Genomic DNA, 15,554 nt, shown 5'->3' on the forward strand with positions numbered 1-15,554 from the left:
TCAACCCTTACTATATATCCTAGTACATGATATTATTAGAGCTTTTATGCTCTATATAAGAAGGGAAAATTTGATAGATGCCAAATCTTTTAAGCATAATTACTTCATATGAGTATAGTTTTTCTAATTACTTATAATGACAAATATAAATTTGTAATTGTACAAACGCTATAGCGAATTATACAAAAACTGTAGTGAATTATACAAACGCTATATCCTGAATTATTTGTATACCAAAATATACAAACACCGCGAATTATATAGCGAATTATACAAACGTTGTACACAAATTGTATAGTGAAATATATAAATGCTATACAAAAATTGTGAATTGTATAGCGAATTATACAAACGCTATACAAAAACTGCGAATTATACAAACGCAGATTATAGCATATCTCAACAAAAATATACCCGCAAATAGTAATAAAATAAAACTATACACATATAAAGTAATAAACTAGTAATGTTTGTCATCTCCGATAATTTTTCCCTATCAAGGATGTGCATGGTCCCGAGGCCCTAAATTACTTGACAAGCTTCCCTTTTTTCACTTTTTAGTATGGAGTATTTTTAAGATATAATAATCTTAAGTAAGTTGGATCGATTATATACATTGTATGATATATTTTATAAATCTTCACTGATCATATTATTTTTTTAAGTTTATCTTGAACTGATAGCATATAAAAACTATATAAAACTAAAAGTTTTTTATAGGTATCTAATTTTTTAGCGGAACTAAAATTAAATGTACCAAATTTGAAATGACTAGACGGAGAATTTTTAAAGAAAAAGTTAAAAGGGAAAAGAAGGAAGAATAAACATCATGATATTGTATATAATTATACTTATTATGTTCATAATCTTTTTTATTTAACCATCCTGTATTTAAAGTATTGATTCTATATTATGATCTCATATGTCTTAACCTATCTTGTAAAATATATTATATAACTCAACAAACATTTTATCTTGTTTAATAATGATCATTAATTAGATTAATCCAGAGTGGTTCTTCAATAATCCACATCGGCACACAATAATTCAAAACGTATAGTTATATTTTTCTCCATTACAGAGTAAACGAATTATTATTATTCAAACATTTCGAGTTTCCTCAAAAAAAAAAAAAAATCCCACCTTGATATTTATAATAAAAATTTGATTAATTTAAATTTATGCCGCATAAGACTCATTAGAAAATTTAAGAAGAAAACTCTCTTATTTTGGAGGTTATAGAGTAAGGCATAAATCAGATCAATTGCATAATTATATTAAAATAAAATAAAATGAACCCAATAACATAATTATAGTAACAATTATAAATAAATTACAAATCATTAGTGACTCACAACTAGCACTAACACAAGAAATGCATAATTATAATAGTCCAAATTTATGACAAATATTTATTTTTTAAGCTATTTTATAATTGAGTTAAAGTAAAAAATTTACAAAATTTATTAGACCAACGCTAATAATATGTGCTATGAGCTTAGACTATAATAAATATGATATTAGTATCTGACAAATCCTTAGTATAATAAGGGGACAAATCTCAGCAGAGACATTGAATTTTTAAACTACAGAAACAAAAGATATGAAGTTGCGGAGAATATAAATTAGAATAGAAAATTATAGAAAATAATATTTTGTTTCGATATTTATTTATATTAGTAGTCATAATATTTCTCTTTTAGCTTCTTATTCTTTAATTTTTATTACTATAGGTTGTTTTTTATACTTAGATTAACATATTATTTACTGTTCAAAATGCCAAATGCTTTGTTATATTTTCGTTTCCTTTATTTATTTTTGAGTAGAAGTTAAAAAAAATACGCTCAAAGCATTTTAATTTTTTGAATTTCTTATATGAACTATCAAATGTGTGAGTTTCTATATAAATTATCATCAAATATTTATCGAAATACTTCATAATTATTAATTGTTCACTTTATCCACCTGAACAATGATAATGGTATTTTAAGTAGAAAAAGAGAATAACTATAGTTAAAATGTATTTTAATAAATATTTTAATTTACGTGATACCTTTGGAATTTCGAGTCCAATTGCGAAAACCCAAAAGACACGTCAATGCATACATCATTATCTTCTCAATTTCTCGCTCAACAAGAAGTCACTGACCCTTTAGGTATCTCTCTCTATATAAATACACACAAAATTCCTTAAACAATGGCCGCACTGAGAGTTTCTTCAGCATTGGCCTGTTCATCTTCTTCTTCTTTTCATTCTTACCATTCAGTCTTTACTAAATTTCAATCTAGTCCCATCTGGTCTTTTTCAATTTCAGTCACACCCTTGTGTTCAAGAAGAGCTAAAAGAATGGCTCATTCTATTGCTCGTGATACTCTTGGTCTTACTCAGCCTAATGAAAGTGATGTCCCTAAGGTGATCCTTGTTTTATTTTTGCAAAAAGATTTGATTTTTATTGGATTTTTGTTCTTTTGTATTGAATTGATTTATATTTTTTTGTGTGGGGTTTCAATTCTTGATCTGTGATATTGTATGATTTCATCTTTATCTTTTTGGATTCAGTGCAAAGAATGGATTTTTTTTTGTTTATTTGGTAAATTCAGTGCTTAGAACTGATTTTTCTTGCTTTTTTTCTCCTGTTGTTGTGGTTTGGATTCTGATTTGTGATACTGTATATTTTCATGTTTGTGATTCAGTGCAAAGAATGATTTTTTATTGAGTGAGGGGTCGAAAACACACCTAAAGTATGATGGATTTTTTTGGTTTTCCTATCTGAACTATGACCTAGTTTGGCAAAACACACCTCAAACTATCAGTGGAAAAGGAACTGATAGTTGAGGATTTAGGTTAGGAAACTCCCACACCTGAACTTAAACCAAAAAAACCAGGATACTTTGGGTGTGTTTTTGACCCTTCACTCTTTTTTATGTTATTTTTCTCTTGTTTTTGTGGGTTTGGATTCTGATTTGTGATACGGTATACTTTCATCTCTGTCTTTGATAATTCAGTGCAAAGAATGAATTTTTTTGTTGTTGTCAATTCAGTGCATAGAATTGATTTTTCTTGTTCTATTTCTCTTGTTTTTTGTGGGTTTGGATTCTGATCTGTGATATTGTATACTTTCATCTTTATGTTTACGAATCCAGTGCAAAGAAAGGATATATCTTATTATTACTCTCTTGTTTTTGAGAATTCTTGTGTCTGATTGGTAATACCATTAACTCTGCAATTCATTTTTGTGAATTAAGAACTGATCTTATTATTTATCCTTTATTGTGAATTAGCAACTGATATGTGAAACCCTTTACTGTCATGGTTATCGTTGAAAATTCAGTGCATAAAAGAACTGACTTTTGATTCTTGATTCTCTTTTTGTTGGGATTTTTCATGAGTGTGATACCCTTTACCGGTTATTAAGAACACATAAAAACACTCAATCTTTGTATCAACTGGCAAGTAAGCACTCCAATTTTGAAAGTGCATATCTAGACACCTCAACTCATCTCCACTATGTTAGTTGAATACTCCAACTTAGGAAATGATTATCTAGACACCTCTAAAATTTATGTGTCACGTTAGCGTCATGTGTCCATGAGACAGTGGGGACATGTTGGAATGTTTAGTTGTCAAGACCAAGTTGAGGTGTCTAGGATATGTACTCTCAAAGTTGGAGTGCTTATTATCAATTGTATATGCCTATAAAAAATGAGTGTGATACCCTTTGCTCTCATGTTTATCTTTGTGAGCTTAACGTTTTGAAACAGTGATCTTTGTTATTCTTTCTTCCCTTGTTTTTGGTGAGTCCGTATTCTGACTTCTGAGTGTGATACCCTATACACTCAGGTTTATCTTTGTAATGCTGTTCGATATTAGAGTAGCTAATGATTGTTTTATGCGAAATTTGGTGTAAATTCTTCATCTCATGAATAAAAAAAGAACTTCTGATCTCCCAATTGTGTTATAAATATGCCATTATGTTATATTTGAATTAACCTTTTGGAGTAGAACGTGCTTTTGTAGAAAGGAATGGATATAAAGGTTCAGATTGCTTTCAAGTGACAACTAGTTTGGGATTGAGTAGTAATGCTATGATTGGGACTCTTTTTTGGGTTGCGACTATAGTCCTAACATATCCAATCTCTTAGAGTCTATGTAGTTTTCAATGCTCCATCCTTAGCATGCAGCCAATCGTTGATTCCTGTGATTCTTCTGTTTAAACGTATGGAAGTTCAATAATTTCCGGACTAAATCCTTTTTCTGTCTTTGGAACATGAAAGATTTCATTTGCTGCTAAGGAGATTGATCTGGTGGAATGGAAAGGAGACATACTTGCAGTAGGTGCCACGGAGAAGGACTTGGCTAGAGACGGGAATTCTAAGTTCCAGAATCCACTATTGCAAAAGCTAGATTCCAAATTGAGTGGTTTATTGTCTGAAGCTTCATCCGAGGAGGATTTTAGTGGAAAATCTGGACAATCCACAATTCTCAGGCTTCCTGGTCTTGGTTCGAAGAGGATTGCTCTAGTTGGGCTTGGCTCATCAACATCATCAATTGCTGCTTATCGCAGTTTAGGGGAGGCTGCTGCTGCAGCTGCCAAGTCTGTTCAGGCTAGTAATATTGCTATTGCACTTGCTTCTACTGATGGGCTCTCTGCAGAATCGAAGCTTAGCTCTGCCTCTGCCATAGCAACTGGTATCCATTTTCATGATCTTCGCTTAATTTGTTGAACCATATTGAGAAACTAATCTTGGTTGATTTTCTTGAATGTTATAGGAGCTGTGCTGGGGATATTTGAAGATAATAGATTCAAGTCTGAGTCAAAGAAGCCAATGTTGAAATCTTTGGATATTCTTGGACTGGGAGCTGGACCTGAAATAGAGAAGAAAATCAAGTATGCAGCAGATGTCTGTGCAGGTGTTATACTCGGCAGAGAGCTCGTCAATGCACCGGCCAATGTACTTACGCCTGGTTAGTGGTCTTTCCCTTGTTGTCCCTTTCAATAGCATGACTATCACCAGCTATTAACATGCCCACTTTTCGCTGCAGCGGTACTTGCTGAAGAGGCCAAAAAGATTGCGTCCACTTATAGCGATGTCTTTTCTGCAAACATCTTGGATGTTGAGCAGTGCAAAGAATTGAAAATGGGATCCTATTTAGCTGTTGCTGCAGCTTCTGCAAATCCTGCTCATTTCATCCATTTGTCTTATAAGCCTAGTAGTGGAGAAATCAAAAAGAAGATAGCCTTGGTTGGAAAGGGATTAACTTTTGACAGGTAATTCTATCTTCTATAAGTTGGAAAAATAGAAAATCGATTTCTGACCTTGCTGCAGTGATATTGTTTCTTTTATTATTGCTACTTTTTTTTATTCTTGTGGTATGATTTCTTAAACAATTCTTTTTGTGTTACCAGTGGTGGCTACAACATCAAGACTGGACCTGGTTGTTCGATTGAGCTAATGAAGTTTGACATGGGAGGGGCTGCAGCTGTTTTAGGCGCAGCAAAAGCTCTTGGTCAAATAAAGCCTGCTGGAGTAGAAGTGAGTCCTTTATCATCATTCAAGAAAAAAATGTCTTTACTCGAGGTGCTTGTATTCAATTATTCTCATTTCTCCAAACTAATTACCATGTTGCAGGTGCATTTCATTGTGGCAGCTTGTGAGAATATGATCAGTGGGACAGGCATGAGGCCTGGAGACATTATCACTGCTTCAAATGGGAAGACAATTGAGGTAAGCTCATTTTTGGGGCTTTTAGGGGTTGATTTAATTGGGTCTCTCCTTCACTCCCTTAACCCAACAAGCTCCATTTGAAGAACCAATTTCCTATTGGATCCATTTTGCTTTTGTGGTATTAGTGATTGGTTGGGGGTGTTTGGATATACCGAAACACCCGTTTCATAAGTTTTCTAGTTTTTTTATAGCTCAAGTTGTTTCCTTATTTGTTTTTGGTCAAAAGATTGTTCATTTTCTGCATAATTGTGATATTTTAACTTTTAGAGTGAGTGAAAAGTCTCCCCCATCTGTCGATGCATTTTATAAGCTTATAGATGAATATTACTCTGTATAGTTGTCATGTATCAATCATGCTTCTCAGTGGCCAGACACATGGCATATGTGAAAGTGCATTAGCTTCAGGAATGCATCTTATTCCCTGGACCATAAAAGCATTGGAAATAAAACCTTCAAAAGGTGGCTGGTTCAGACTTCCATCTTGACATTTCATCTGTAGATACTTTGCACTTGGTTAGATAGTTTATATTTGATAGGATTTTCTTTTATTTGATTGTTGACCTATTAGTTTAGGACCAATATGATGAAAGTCTGGTGCTTATTTTTAATTTTACTTTATTTGACTGTTTCGTGGTTTCTGTTGGTGCCTTCATATTTATGGTAGGTTAACAACACTGATGCTGAGGGTAGGCTCACACTTGCTGATGCGTTGGTATATGCCTGTAACCAAGGTGTAGAAAAGGTATTACTTGAACATTGTTATAATGCATCTGTCGCTTTCGGAGATCACTTAACACTGTTACCATCTAATATGTTTCCTTTGCCTTCCCCTGCCACTTTGCAACCCAAAAGTGAAAAGGTTTCCCTTGAATACATATCGGAAACCTATGAACTTTCATTGGTCAATGTTCTGCAGCTATCAATTGGTCTGCTAAATGCTTAAAATAGATATGACCATGAAACCAGGGATGCTATGAAAGTTAGAGCAATAAGACGCTAATTGGAAACACGATTATCTTTCAGCTATAATTTTATTTCCTAAATAACTAATACCTACCAAAATTAGATGTTGTAGCTATCAAAAAGAAGTTTTCAGATTTCCAACCTAATATGTAGTAAAAAATGTAATGAGATCCTCTGCTTCGATCTCCAAAGCTTTGCTCTTTCTAAGAAAGGTTGTACAGAGGTCGGAGGTTTACTCAGTACCTTGAACCTTGGCATGTGTTAAATGACTTGTTTGATTGTTACTTTGTTATGCAGATAGTTGATCTGGCAACATTAACTGGTGCTTGTGTGGTTGCTCTTGGACCTTCAATTGCTGGTATCTTTGCTTGTGCCTCTCTTTTTTCTTTTCTTTTTTGGTATACGTGATGGTTGAATAATGTTCAACATTTAGCTGAGGGTCTATCGGAAACGACCTCTCTGCCCCGCAAAGGTAGGGGTAAGGTCTGCGTACATTATACCCTCTCCAGACCCCACTTTTGTGGGATTGCATTGGGTATATTGTTGTTGTTATGGTCAGTTTACCATTTAATGTTCCTGTTTATACATGTATTACTTTGATTGCACTAAAAAAACTGTGACACCAAATGCACTTGCTGGATAAAGAAGATGCTACGGTGAATCTTTGACTGATATATAAGCTCTGAATTTGTAATATACTGGAATTTTATTGGCTATCTTGTATACAAAATACAGGTATTTTTACACCTAGCGATGACCTAGCAAAGGAGGTGGTTGCAGCTTCTGAGGTAAGCGGTGAAAAACTATGGAGGATGCCTATGGAGGATAGTTACTGGGACTCTATGAAATCAGGAGTGGCTGATATGGTGAACACAGGAGGTCGTCAAGGTGGTGCGATAACTGCTGCCCTCTTCCTGAAGCAGGTAGTCATCTGATCACTCTAATAGTGCCATGTAATTTATTCTAGTCATATACTTACGGAATTTACTATGTCATCCCAAGAAAATTCTGGCTTGAGGCCTTCTTACGGGTGTTGCTCAGTCTCTCCAAATATGCTGCTACACCCAGTCGGATCCTCCGAAAAATATTTGTTTCAATTTGTTTGTATGATTTTGACTTGGCACGGAATTTAAGAAAGTAAAGAAGGTTTTTGAATTTTGTGTCTTAAATATGTCATGTGGAAAGTTTGAATTAAAGAATTTTCAAAAAAAAAAAAGACATTCTTTTTGAAACATACCAAAAAGGAAAGTAACACAAACCAATCGAAACTGAGGGAGTACTACTTTTGGAGGAATAAAAATGATCTGGAGTTTCTGTTCTAGCAGCAATTGAAGCTTATGTTAAGTAGAGCCAAAAGTTTCTTCTTCATAAACAAAAGAAAAGTGACAAGGACGGGAACCTAAGACATTATAGAAAGGATAATGGCATTCTTTTACAGCTACCGATTATACGTTACTAGGAACTTTGTGATAATCCTTCTGTATAAGAGCTTTCCCTCTGGTCCTCTCATGTTGTTCCTACTTCATTTCAATTTGCTGTCACTCGGAGGTTTAAAAAAAGGATAAATCTTTGAGACGAGAAACATGACATTTGGTTTTCGTTTTGCAGTTTGTTGACGAGAAGGTCCAATGGATGCATATCGACTTAGCTGGTCCCGTCTGGAGCGATAAAAAGAAGAACGCCACGGGTTTTGGTGTTTCAACTTTGGTGGAATGGGTGCTGAAGAACTCTACAAATTAGAGCCAGTCAAGATGTTGCATCATTTGATGGCTAAACATATGAGGCAGTTATGTTACCAGTTTGTTTTTTTTTTTAAAAAAAAAAACATGAGGGAGTTGTAATCTCAAGGGACTATTGATGTTTGAGAAAAAGAAATACGTCAAGTTTTATGAATAAATTTGGTGGAAAAGAAAAGGCAATAGTAAAGGCTTTCTTGTTTTCTTGATTTATAAAATGCCCGATGATTTTGTTGAACAAGATCAAAGTCGCGGTATTTAATTCACTCAAAGATTAAATCTCTTTACTAAGTGTTCTACCCGTAGCTTTAGGGAGGTACTCACATTTGGCTTATGCCGACTCATATTTCATATTAGAACTCTCAATCAGTGAAGTAATAGACATGAATCAATTAAGGTAGAAGGTTATTAAATTTTGCTATTTGTCCATAGTAGAAGCCAACCCATGTGGTTGGTTATGGGTGCACGTGCATTCATTAAGTTCGAGAATCCCTCTTTATATATGTGTATATGTTAGAAAAATTCTCACACATATCTATTGGGTCAGGTCATATGGTTAGCATGCAACTTAAGCCTGTTAGCGTTGCTGCACGACTCGAGTTTGGACCTTATTGGTATTTTAAGACTGTTGCATGACATCACTTTAATTAATGTGCATATTCGAATTTTGGATTCACCTATTATAATTATTATTTAAAATACTTTATCATATTTTTATATCTTTTTTTTTTAAAATTATTTTTCGTTCAGCCAAAGAACTATAGAAAAAACAACATTTCTGGTCCCCTACCTTTGAGTGGATAAGGATAAGAACAATATGGGTAAATACAAAATTGGAGAATCCCAGAAAGACACATCAATTCATACATCTTATGTTATGAACCTAGTCAATCTAATACAGATATCAAACTCACACAAGTAGTTATTAGGCTGGCAAAAGTTATTGAGTCGAGAACAAGTAACAGGACCAGGTTAATTTGGAATTTAGGTCGAGTCATGGGTGTGATATGTAATTCAAGAATTATGTAGATTACTGAGAAAAATATCTAGTACTCTCATCCCTTTTCTTTGAATAAAGTTTTTCATTTTCATTCTTTCTTTATTTTTAATTACTTGTTATTTCAATATTTCTTATTGTAATTCAGTAGTTTGAGTATTGCAATTAGGATTCTAAAATTATAATGGGTTGTTGCATCTTATCAAATTTATCACTCAACAAGAAGGGACTCACCCTTTAGTTATCTCTCTCTATATATACACAACAAATTCACACGTTATATTTAGTATTAAATAATTATATAAAATTATAATAGTTAAAATTAAACGTGTTCAAAATTTCCAATGGTGGAAATTCTTGAAAGGAGCTATATAAGTGGTCCAATTGTCTTTTATTTATCATTGAACCATAACCAACAAAAGGGTCTATATGCTACGTGAATAATTGAGGTGTATTTTGATAATAATTAATGTTAGTTTAGATAATAAATTTTACTTTTTTTAGAAGAGAAATAACATAATTTTAAATATAAAAAATAATTAAAGCGTATACTCTATTTCAAAAAGATAAAAAAGTGAATGTATTTTTCTATAGACTTCATACTTTAAATATTTAATAATAACTTAATTTAAAACTTTTCATTTTAAATGTGTTCAAAATTCCATGGTTGATATTTTTCTGAGATGTTGAACCAAAAAAGAAAAAAAGATATTTTTTTGAGGTGCTATAAATGGTCCAATTGTCAGAATAACCAAAAGGGTGTCTATGTCACTTGAATAATTAAGGTGTGTTTTGACAAATAATTAATGATAATTTAAATAGTAAATTAAAATTCATTTTTTTAAAGAGAAATAACATAATTTTATATATTACAAAATTATTAAATAACTATTTTGGCAATCGTAAACTCTATTTTAAAGAGGTAAAAAAGTGAACGAAATTTTGCTATAGACTTCATACTTTAAATATTTAAGAATAATTTAGTTTGAAACTTTTCATTTTAAGGCTATTCTCATTTATTAGACAGTAATATGCCTTGTTGTTTTCTTTGATGATTATTCTTTATTAAACTTCACGTCTAGTCAAAATCGATCGATAATCTAATTTGTCGTATCTATTAAAATCTCAAATTTCGATTTATTGAAATACATTGCTTTTTTCAAATTTCATGTTTTTTAAGTCCAACACCCATTAAGTCAGTCCAATCATATAATTATGTGGTTTCCTATTCTGATATAAATAATATTGATTTTTTTTATAACTTTCTTGGTTTCATAAGACTTGATCCTTGTTAACCCGATATATTATTTAAAAATATTTTAATTAGAAGTGTATTTTACTAGATTAACTTTATTAATGATGTTTTGAATTTTTGAATTGACAACAACATTTTATATAATTATTTAACACTAAGAATAATATGAAAAAAGTAACAAATTTTCTTGATTTGAAAAACAAATAAATAAATGAAATATCTTATTTTTTTTATATATGGTCCATGCAATAAAATGGAGAACTTTAATTAAAGGCGAAGCCCATCGATGACCCCTAAAGTTGACATCAACTTTCACTTAGACACCTAAATCAGGAGATGTTCATTTATCTCCTGATTTAGGTGTCTAAGTGAAAGTTGATGCCAACTTTAGGGGGGCCACCGATGGGTTTCGCCTTAATTAAAATTCTGCAAACAAATGAAAAAATCTCCAATTAAATTTATGATAATTAAAAGTACAATAATAACAACAACAAACCCAATATAATCCCATAATGTGGGGTTTGGAATTGATAATTAAATGTAAATCAATTTTTTTTTAAAGATAATTATATATGAAGACTAGATAGCCTTACGGGGCAGCCAAAAAAAAAGTTGCAATTTACACGTGACGCATGAGTGAAATTTAGTTGGCCACAAATTTGGTTCACATGCGAATTTCGAAAATGCCCCAACATATGTTAAATATTAGATACAAAAGCTCGTGTAATTTTTAATAATATATGATACTCTATTTATATTAATTTATGTGACATTGAAATTACAAGAATCATTTAAACTTTTATGTTTTTTAAAAAATTAAGTTGTTAATTATGGTGATATTTTTTTTTCATCATTTCAAATAATATATCTTAATTTATATGACACTGATAAAATATTGAGAATCAATAGAAACTTTTACGTCTTTTAAATATTTTAAGTTGCTAATATATATAATAGACTAAAAAAACAGATAAATTAAAATAGAAAAAATACAAAAATTCAATAAATGGTATCGGCTAAAAGGAGACATGTCGACTAATAGCTACCTACTATTAACCTATTCGATAACACTACTTTTAACCTATTCGATAACACCAACATTCTGCCTATGTCAAAACTAACAAAGGGACTGAAGTGATTCGAATCGAAGTCATAATAAAAAGTAACGCTTGATTGATGAATTTAATTGAGAAATAAAGTTATACCTTTTACTATCAACTACGATACATAAGCAGACATGTTGACCCGAAGCTAACTCTTCTTTGCCACCTCTATATAAGTGAATAGTGAAAAAGAGAAGAACACACAACAAATTCCTTTTACAAATGGCAACACTGAGAGTTTCTTCAGCATTGGCTTCTTCTTCATCATCTTTTCCTCATTGCCCTTCAGTTTTTACTAAATGTCGATCTAGTCCCAGCTGGGGTTTTTCAATTGCAGTTATACCCTTGTGTTCAAGAAGAAGTAAAAGAATTGCTCATTGTATTGCTCGTGATACTCTTGGTCTCACTAGGCCTAAAGAAAGTGATGTCCCTAAGGTGAATATAGTTTTACGTTTTTGCAAAGAAAGGATTTTTTTTAAATCGAGTGAAAGGTAAAAACACATCTAAATTGTTTGAGTTTCGTACTAAACTATCATTTGTTTACTTTTCTTAGCTGAACTATGACCAAATATTTTTCGAAACAAACCTTAACTATCATATGTTTACTTTTCTTAGCTGAATTATCGCCAAATATTTATCGAAACACATCTGCAAGTGAACAAGTGATAGTTGAGGTTTTAGGTAGGAAACTCGCACATATGATAATGTAGCTATACTGGGGTGAGTTTTTATATTATTCTTCTCTGTTTTTGTGGGTTTGGACTGTAATTTGTGATATTGTATACTTTCATCTTTATGTTTGTGAAATCAAAGAAAGGATATTACTTATTAATCTTCTCTTGTTTTGGAGGTGTTTTGTGTCTGATTTGTGATACCATTAACTCTGAAATTCATCTTTGTAAATTGAGTGCATAAAGAACTCATTTTTCTTACTTGCTCTGTTTCAATATTTTTGTCTTGGTTTTTTTATTTGACACGAAGTTTAAGATAGTCAAACAAAACTTTGTTGTCTTAAACTAAAACTAAAGATATATTGAATGTATCAAAATATTCTTTTCATCTTGTGGTGGTCTTAAATATGTCACGGAAGTTAGAATTAAGAAGTTGCTGAAAAAGGAAAGAGGCTTTCGTGGATTCCTGTGCTCTCTATTTTGTCTCTTGTGTATGGACTAAATCCTTTTTGTGTGTTTTGGAACATGAAAGATTTCAATTGGTGCTAAAGGGATTGATGTGGTGGAGTGGAAAGGAGACATACTTGCAGTAGGTGCGACGGAGAATGACTTGGCTAGAGACGAGAATACTAAGTTCAAGAATCCACTATTGCAACAGATCGATTCCGTACTGAATGGTTTATTGTCTAAAGCTTCATCTGAGGAGGATTTTAGTGGAAAGTCTGGACAATCCGTAATTCTGAGGCTTCCTGGTGGTCTTGGCTCGAAACGAATTGCTCTAGTTGGTCTTGGTTCATCAACATCATCAGCACCTGCTGTTTATCACAGTTTAGGGGAGGCTGCTGCTGCGGCTGCCAAGTCTGCTCAGGCTAGTAATATTGCCGTTGCACTTGCTTCTCCGGATGAGCTCTCTGCAGAATCGAAACTTAGCTCTGCCTCTGCCATAGCAACTGGTATATATATCCATTTTCGTCGCTTAATTCATTGAACCGTATTGAGAAACTAAACTTGGTTGATTTTCTTGAATGTTATAGGAGTTTTACTGGGGATATTTGAAGATAATAGGTTTAGGTCTGAGTCGAAGAAACCAACGTTGGAATCTTTGGATATTCTTGGATTGGGAACCGGACCTGAGATAGAGAAGAAAATCAAGTATGCAGAAGATGTATGTGCAGGTGTTATACTCGGCAGAGAGATCGTCAATGCACCCGCCAATGTACTTACACCTGGTTAGTGATCGTCTCTCAGTGCATTTCCCTTTAAATATATAACAGGGCTATTGACATGTCGACTTTGTGCTGAATGCAGCGGTACTTGCTGAAGAGGCTAAAAAGATTGCGTCCACTTATAGCGATGTTATTTCTTTAAACATCTTGGATGCTGAGCAGTGCAAAGAATTGAAAATGGGAGCTTATTTATCTGTTGCTGCAGCAGCTACTGAAAATCCTCCTTATTTCATCCATTTATGTGTTAAAACTCCTTCTAAAGAAAGAAAAACAAAGATAGCCTTGGTTGGAAAGGGATTAACTTTTGACAGGTAATTCTATCTTCTATAAGTTGACAATGTTCTATTATTATTATGTTATGATTTGTTGAACAATTGTTTTCATATTCCCCAGTGGTGGCTACAACATCAAGACCGGAGCTGGTTCTTTGATTGAGCTTATGAAGTATGACATGGCAGGAGCTGCAGCTGTTTTAGGTGCAGCAAAAGCTCTTGGTGAAATAAGGCCTATTGGAGTAGAGGTGAGTCCAGACTTATTTACTCGAAGTGCATGTATTCAACTATTCTCGTCTCTACAAATTATAATTAATTACCATGTACGTTGCAGGTGCATATCATTATTGCAGCTTGTGAAAATATGATCAGTGCAGCAGGCATGAGGCCTGGAGACATTGTCACAGCTTCAAATGGGAAGACAATTGAGGTTAACAACACTGATGCTGAGGGTAGGCTCACACTTGCTGATGCTTTGATTTATGCCTGTAACCAAGGTGTAGAAAAGGTAACATTGTTATTATGCATCGTACATCACTTTACACTGTACGTTTACCGTTTAATATATTTCCCTCACTTCTCCATGTTTGATTGAATGCAGATAATTGATCTGGCAACATTAACTGGTGCTATTAAGGTTGCTCTTGGACCTTCAGTTGCTGGTATATTTGTTTGTCTCTATTCTATTTTTTGGTACATGTGTACATGTAGTCTGATTGAACTTCAATGGATATCTTGTATACAAATACAGGTGCTTTTACACCTAGTGATGACCTAGCAAACGAGGTGCTTGCAGCTGCTGAGGTAAGTGGTGAAAAGCTATGGAGGATGCCTATGGAGGAGAGTTACTGGGAAAGTATGAAATCAGGAGTTGCTGATATGATGAACTTTGCACCTGGTGATGGTGGTTCCATAACTGGTGCTCTCTTCCTCAAGCAGGTAATCATCGGACCACAAGATTAAAAGACATTTTGGCACATTCTACGTATCTTTAGTTTGAGATGAGAAACATGACATTTGGTTTTTGTTTTGCAGTTTGTTGACGAGAAGGTCCAATGGTTGCATATCGACATAGCTGGTACCGCCTGGAGCAATAATAAGAAAAACGGCACGGGTTATGGTGTTTCAACTTTGGTGGAATGGGTGCTGAAGAACTCTTTTTAAAATTAGAGCCAGTCAAGATGTTGCATCATTTGATGGCTAAACATATGAGTTGCTATTGATGTTTGAGAAAATAAATGCATCAAGTTTTATGAATTAAGGCAATAGCATAGGTTTTCTTGTCTTGTTGATTAATAAAACGCCTAAATAAAATTGCCACTTTATTTATTATTTATGTCTTATTTCCGTATGTCTGGTGGATATTATGTTCACTTTTATATCGTAGTAGGTAAACTTTAAGGGTGAAAGAGACATTTTTTGTTTTACTGCGTGATGATTTTGTTGAACAAGATCGAAGTCGCGTTATTTATTTACCAGGTGATCTATGATGAATTTCATAGATAATCCATTGAAGCTGAGAAGAGAAGAGAGAGTTTGATCTTATTTCTGTGTATCAAAAACTGACTAGTTACAATGAACCTGGTGCATAAATATACACTGTT

General features: G+C 33.2%; 2 protein-coding genes across 2 annotated transcripts; both read left to right on the top strand.

Moving 5' to 3' along the window:
* The first annotated feature begins 2,146 nt into the window (after positions 1-2,146).
* Positions 2,147-8,592, top strand: LOC129904996 (leucine aminopeptidase 2, chloroplastic). Its single transcript, XM_055980405.1, has 10 exons — positions 2,147-2,413; positions 4,276-4,690; positions 4,772-4,966; positions 5,045-5,270; positions 5,409-5,535; positions 5,632-5,727; positions 6,392-6,469; positions 6,988-7,048; positions 7,426-7,613; positions 8,299-8,592. The coding sequence occupies exons 1-10, from the start codon at positions 2,198-2,200 to the stop codon at positions 8,428-8,430; spliced, it is 1,734 nt and encodes a 577-aa protein (XP_055836380.1). The 5' UTR covers positions 2,147-2,197; the 3' UTR covers positions 8,431-8,592.
* A 3,371-nt stretch (positions 8,593-11,963) lies between these two features.
* LOC129870991 (leucine aminopeptidase, chloroplastic-like) lies at positions 11,964-15,301 on the top strand. Its single transcript, XM_055945857.1, has 9 exons — positions 11,964-12,216; positions 12,985-13,405; positions 13,487-13,681; positions 13,761-13,989; positions 14,072-14,198; positions 14,285-14,458; positions 14,552-14,612; positions 14,702-14,889; positions 14,986-15,301. The coding sequence occupies exons 1-9, from the start codon at positions 12,004-12,006 to the stop codon at positions 15,112-15,114; spliced, it is 1,737 nt and encodes a 578-aa protein (XP_055801832.1). The 5' UTR covers positions 11,964-12,003; the 3' UTR covers positions 15,115-15,301.
* Positions 15,302-15,554: the final 253 nt, after the last annotated feature.

The sequence above is a fragment of the Solanum dulcamara genome, chromosome 10 (genome assembly GCF_947179165.1).
Source record: "Solanum dulcamara chromosome 10, daSolDulc1.2, whole genome shotgun sequence".
NCBI classification, from domain to species: Eukaryota; Viridiplantae; Streptophyta; class Magnoliopsida; order Solanales; family Solanaceae; genus Solanum; species Solanum dulcamara.

Coding starts and splice junctions, on each gene's coding strand:
- LOC129904996 (XM_055980405.1), top strand. CDS start 2,198: ATGGCCGCACTGAGAGTTTCTTCAGCATTGGCCTGTTCATCTTCTTCT. Junction 2,414..4,275: donor ATGAAAGTGATGTCCCTAAG/GTGATCCTTGTT, acceptor GGAACATGAAAG/ATTTCATTTGCTGCTAAGGA. Junction 6,470..6,987: donor GTAACCAAGGTGTAGAAAAG/GTATTACTTGAA, acceptor TTTGTTATGCAG/ATAGTTGATCTGGCAACATT.
- LOC129870991 (XM_055945857.1), top strand. CDS start 12,004: ATGGCAACACTGAGAGTTTCTTCAGCATTGGCTTCTTCTTCATCATCT. Junction 14,459..14,551: donor GTAACCAAGGTGTAGAAAAG/GTAACATTGTTA, acceptor GATTGAATGCAG/ATAATTGATCTGGCAACATT. Junction 14,613..14,701: donor TCTTGGACCTTCAGTTGCTG/GTATATTTGTTT, acceptor ATACAAATACAG/GTGCTTTTACACCTAGTGAT.